This window comes from Argentina silus (assembly GCF_951799395.1).
Source record: "Argentina silus genome assembly, chromosome: 1".
In the NCBI taxonomy this organism is placed as follows: domain Eukaryota; kingdom Metazoa; phylum Chordata; class Actinopteri; order Argentiniformes; family Argentinidae; genus Argentina; species Argentina silus.
In genome coordinates, this window is record NC_139655.1 from 21,248,406 (window position 1) to 21,254,401 (window position 5,996).

A 5,996-nucleotide genomic window follows, 5' to 3' on the forward strand; every position below is an offset into this window, starting at 1 on the left:
CTGTGATCATTTTTAAAATGACATCCATGTATTAAATTAATTGCCTGGGATGGGCTTTTCTCTGGTATTTTCTCCTGTTTTTAGTTGCTATCTGAAATGCTAAAAAACTGTATTAAATATAAAAACAAACAACCCTAATCTGTGTGTGTATACTTTCTTTCAACTATATATTTGTTAGTACAATAGTAATGGCAGATCCCCACTAATTGTCTTTTTTAATGAGCAAATATGAGAATTTGGTAATCCTCGAGGAAGTCTGTGTATTCCCTCCTAGCTGGTTTCCAAGTGTTCTTGAAATATGGATGTTGCAGCGCCTTGCATAACCAGTAGGCTACTGTTATCACAACCGTTAACATCACTTTACATTAGGGTTGGGCCAATATTAGATATTATTGAATATCGTGATATCGCTCTTACTGTAGTCTGTAAACGTGCTTTAAACTCCAGATATATGCATAACTACATAAGTGGAGTATATTTGCCAGGCAAAGCACATCTAGCGGTGAAAACATGTATTTCTGTTTCACCAAATCAGACTATTTACAACACCAGCCATCATACACTCTATGCACTGCAGTTCAGTCATTTTTGCCACCCTGGCGTACCTCCACATACTGTAGCCATGAATGATATTATCGTATATCGTGACATTTTCTAAACTAATGTCATGAATAAGAACATTTGGATATCGCCCCACCCTATTTTACATTCCTCGTTATTGACAGACAGACACTCAAATTTAAAACTTTTAATCAGTACTCTGCATTTAAAAAAACAGTGATTTCACATTATACACGTATACAGTTGTATCTAGTTGAGTCAATGCCCTGCCTTACACAAACATCTTTTATAATCGGTATATCAACTTCAAACACACACACTGTAATGTCCCGTGGTTACTGGGTGTGCCTGATCAGTCCTCACAACATGGCTGACAGGTAAATCCATGGCACCAAAGAGCTGCATCATCTTGAGTTAAAGTGGCTGGGTCCACCACAAGTTTGTAGTCACCTCTGGGTTGAACCACTGGCCAGACTAGCCACTATGCTAGTGTTTCCAGCTTGGTTAGGTTGTTCAGTGGCTCGCCCCAAAACCCTGTGCATCTGCCAGGCTGTCTGACTCCACTTCGATGGAGACCACGTGATGACCAGGAATCATGGCCAACCCCAGCACTCTGGGCTCCCCCTGAGAGAATGAGTCTGATGCAGACAGAAAAGAAAATCGATAAGGACAGTGTAAATACTGTGACACATAACAGAATAGACATGTGGAGGCTGTAGTGGAGAGTGTAGTTTGTGCAGTATAATCAACACCATAAGACAGACAACATGTTAGCATTGTGTAACTGTAGTTACCTGTGGATTTAAGGAACTCCTGAGCAGACCCGAGGATGACATTGCAGTCTCTGTCTGTGCATAGGAACAGTCCCACCAGTGTCCGTCCATCGGTCATCCTGATCTTCATGTTCTTGTTCAGCAGGCTCTCCAACTTCTGTCGCGCTCGGGAGGAGGACGGCAGGTCGCCCTGCCCCTAAGAATTTGGGGAGAGGAAGGATAAGTAATATTGTCATCGCAAAAGATGAGGGACCATCATTGTAATCCTAGGTGCATCACAACAGTCTCAGGTGGCCTCCTCTCCTTCATAGTTCCCCTCTGTCAATGTCCTGTGACTTGGAGGGTTACGAAAGGAAGTCCCTTAGTGTTGAGTGATGCACCCCCTCTAGCCCAGAAACAATGACATTGCGTATCAATGTCACACACGATGATATTCATTCCTTATTTTCACAGATGAATGGGTTTGAACACACCGTATTGCTACTTATTCACTGATCGGAGGTTGAGCTAGCTAAGATAGCTAGCCAGAGGTGCTGATCCTTGAGTTTCTGCCCAAGAAACGTAGCTACACATGCCACAAAGGGTTTTTATTTACCAGCTTCACAACGTAGAATATGCATTACAGTCTTGAAATATAATATATCACCCATACATGCGTTGCTGGACCATTTTCCTCAATCATTGTTGCCATTCCACCCTCTCTTGATTTGTTTTCTTACGGAACTATTTCACCGTGACACCGACGGTCCTGCCGGAAATGTATTGGGGAACACGTTGCATTATGGATATTGTATTGTAGTATCAAAAGCATAGTGCAAATCCTAGGTACTCTCTTAGAGACAGTAGATTAGAGACAGTAGAAGTATTTTAGTAAAAAAGATATAATAAATAATATATATAGATATATTAAATTAAATCTTTATGAAAACGTGGTGCCAAAAAGGTGTCTTTTGTTCAGTTTACATTTTGTTTTCATTTTGTTTAGGTTCCATATGTATCAGAGCTGATCGAATCCTCTGATATGATTCAGAATTTCAGAAATTTAATACAGAGATATTTGGGGTGGGTGATGGTGTTATGAGCTTTTTAGTTGTGTGGACTGCAGCGCCCACTGATGGCTAGTGATGCAGCTGTCTAGACGACTCCTTGGTTACCACAGTAACGGAGCTCCAGCTGTTTGTGTACACTGGGGGCGCTCGACTGTTGATACAATGTAGCAAGTGAACTTGCAGAGTGAATACGATACGTTACTTTTTATATCTCTTACGGTTGAACGGTTGTTACATTGTGTTATTCAAAATAAGTGTAATATACTTGCCTAAGTAATCGAAATGCGTCGACCAAAGTATTTCACGCCAAACGAGGTGTCTTTCCACAACACACTTGGCGACTTGTGGGTGTCATACCTGGGCAAGGTATACGACTTAACACCATTGCTTAATGAATTTAAAGGTAAGTAGACATGTTCATTTAAATAGCCAAGACAATCCACTGGAGTTGATTAGCTGAAAAGTGTGTCCTCTCTTTTTTTTTCCAGGGGATGTACTTCTGAAACCCATTATTGAGTGTGCAGGAAAGGATATAACCCACTGGTTTGACCCAAAGACCAAAGATGTGAGTGAGAAGTGAATTCAACGACAATGGAAACATTCAACAAAAGTGCAACTCCAATGTTATTCTATGTTAGATATTGTTGAGGATTCCCCCATTCACATTTTCAGATCTTGACCCATATCGACCCATTATCTGGCTGTGTGAAGTACTACACCCCTAGGGGGCGTTTTGTGCATGTGCCCCCTCCCTGCCCTCGCACTGACTGGGCCAATGACTTTGGGCGACCCTGGTGGAGGGATACACGCTATGAGGTCGGACTGCTGTCTGCCAAGACTAGGTGGATTCGCATCATCAACACACTCACTTCTCAGGAGCAAGGGCTGGAGGTAATTCCATACTGATAAGATTATTTTTTTGAATGCATATCATACAGACACATCATTATAATGATATACAGATATGAATTGCAAAAATTATGCATTATTCTGCACATGGATTTACATTTACATTTATGGCATTTAGCAGACGCCTTTATCCAAAGCGACTTAGAACAAATACATTTGTTTAAGTAAGTGAATCATCTATCCAACAGTCATCATAAGACAAAGTAATCAATGCTCACACCAGGGGCCATTGGCAGTCATAATGCCAGAAGCCTTTTTTCTTTTCTTTTCTTTTTTATTAACAGAAGAGAACTTGTATAGGGGGGTAGTGAGGGTGAAGAGGTCTTTAGGAGGGACTGTTAAGATGTAGCCTGAAGCGATGGGTTTTCAATCTATGGCGGAAAATCGGTAGTGACTCTGCAGTCCTGATTGCATACATCATTACGTACCCACCATCATACATTTTCCTATCTTTTAGTACAGGCTATAATGTTTATACTACATCCAACATCTTATTTTCTGGATTCTTTATTAGAGAGCCTTATCTGTGCAGTTTATAATGTGTGTATCCATTGAACTGGCTCAGCTTCTCAAACAGCACATCACTGAGTTAAGCGCAGGTGCTGTGTCTCTGTCAGTGTCACTGCATAACATATGGGTTACCGCTCTGCACTCTAGGGAGGCTTTCCCCCCTTTCATCCTGTACATGAATCCCTCCCAAAGGGACACAAGGGGAAGTGAGTAGTACAGTAGTGCAGTGTGTCAAGCCCTATGGCATATGAGAGAACCCTGGCTGCTGGTTAAACTCCTTCTCCCTGAAGCCCAGACATGCACACACCCACACACACATACACTCTCTTTTCTCTGCAGCACAGTGGGAGATCAGTCTCTCCCGCCAACCGTCCCATCTGGCACCAGCAGCCTCCCCATGGCCAAAGGCTTAGTGGGTGCTACTCTCAGTTAGACACATACGCACACTTTCTCTCTCTCCCTCTCACTCACTCCTTCATACACAATATATCTCCTCCTTCCTTCCCCCCCCTGCCCCCCTGCATCCAGGAAGCCCAGCGAGAGTGGTTAACCCTAACCCACCCACATGTTGCCAAAGTTGTTCATAGTCCACACCCACAGAATGTGGGGGAGGAGTCAATGCACTGTAGATACACTTATTAGTAGCTACAGTTTATTGTTCTAAAACTGCTGAGGAATTCTATAGCCTACATCAGTAAGTACTGTTCTCCCCCTCCTCCCTTTGTCCAGGTGTGTTCTGAGGAGACCTTGAATGAGATTCTACAGCGCTACCTCCACTACAACTCCCATGCAGCTAGCTACACCTGGAAACACAGCTGTGTCAACCTGAACATGAGTAAGACCCTGAGTGAGAATGGCATTCCTGACGAGGATGAGGACTTCTACAGCGGTCGCATGGACCGTGATCTCTTCTCCCAGTCTATTTGCCTCTATTTCAATGATGACCTCACTGAACTTTGACCCCATGTTAATGTAATAGACAAATGATCCATATGAGCAGAGAATGTATTAAAATGTTGATGTTGAAAATATTTGCCCATTGTGGTGTATGCATTTGTCATGTAGGCTAATGATATTGTTATTACTATTGTATTGCAGAAAATCTGGGGGGTTGCCAGAGTGGAACTCGAAAGTGCAAACGTATGATCAATCTCTCTCAAACTGATTCCTTTTTTTCATCCCATCAAAAGCTTCTTGCATCTTTACAATGAATACATCATTTAATAAATTAATAACAGTCTGACATATAGGACATAAAATTATGTGGTTGCCATGGTAGTTGTTGATGTGATAGATGTGATAGGACTTCCTCTTAACAGCCCCTTTGTGAGTCTGTGGTGTGTTTCCTCTGCAGGAAACCAAATGTACAGTAACACTAGCACACAACTAGTGGTTGTGAAATGCTATGTTACCCATATAGCAGAAATCTATTTCTATCTCATGATTCACAATATGATTCACACTCACATTGGCTATTTGGTACAATGTGTTAAGGTGTAACCCTAAACCCTTTTGACAAAACTGTCTTGAAGAGAAACCAACCAGTTGAGCTGTGTGATCGAGGATTCATTCATGAAAGTGTGGAAGACACTAATAAATATTTGTATCAAATTCTGTCATCTTTGACAATGTTGCCCATGTTGAAAACCATTATTCAATCTCTATTGTTATGACAAAAAAGCTCAAGTTGAAATATATTACAGTTTGCATATTGCATTGTTTTTGATCCCAACCACAAGTGGTTAATTTTTAAGCAATACAATCTGATGTAAGTCTGGGCATGGCTGCGGCAGATTTTCCCAACCCCCCTCTCAAGCTCCCTCCCCAACACACACAACCCTCCTGCTCTAAAATAATTTCATACTGCGGTGGGGGCCTTTAAGAATATTAAGGTGGCCATATTTGATAGATTTGTGTCGCCCTCGGCACTGATTTTGCACTGCTTTGTTGCGTGTATTCTTGAAAGAAACAGTTACTAGGCAAGTCTGCTTCGTGACTGATCGAAGGAAAAAAACAAAGTAACAACTTACACGCAGTCATACACCCCTTTTTCTTGTAACAATGTGAGCGTTTTTAGGGAGGGAGGGGAGCGAGGAGAGAGAGAGAGAGTGAGAGAGAGAGTGAGAGAGAGATAGAGAGAGAGAAAAAAAGGAGGAGGAGGGGGGGCGTTCTGAAATAATATAGTCAGCCATTT

General features: G+C 42.0%; 2 protein-coding genes across 2 annotated transcripts; one reads left to right on the top strand and one right to left on the bottom strand.

Moving 5' to 3' along the window:
* Positions 1 to 739: 739 nt before the first annotated feature.
* naa38 (N-alpha-acetyltransferase 38, NatC auxiliary subunit) lies at positions 740 to 2,068 on the bottom strand. Its single transcript, XM_083697374.1, has 3 exons — positions 1,987 to 2,068; positions 1,356 to 1,530; positions 740 to 1,199 (listed from the first exon to the last, which is right to left on the bottom strand). Exons 1-3 carry the CDS (start codon positions 2,023 to 2,025, stop codon positions 1,075 to 1,077), a joined length of 339 nt encoding a protein of 112 aa, XP_083553500.1. The 5' UTR covers positions 2,026 to 2,068; the 3' UTR covers positions 740 to 1,074.
* A 597-nt stretch (positions 2,069 to 2,665) lies between these two features.
* cyb5d1 (cytochrome b5 domain containing 1) lies at positions 2,666 to 4,762 on the top strand (the record flags this gene model as incomplete). The annotated part of the gene is made up of 4 exons (XM_083677130.1): positions 2,666 to 2,786; positions 2,872 to 2,948; positions 3,056 to 3,274; positions 4,532 to 4,762. 4 exons carry the CDS (start codon positions 2,666 to 2,668, stop codon positions 4,760 to 4,762), a joined length of 648 nt encoding a protein of 215 aa, XP_083533256.1.
* Between the last annotated feature and the right edge of the window lie 1,234 nt (positions 4,763 to 5,996).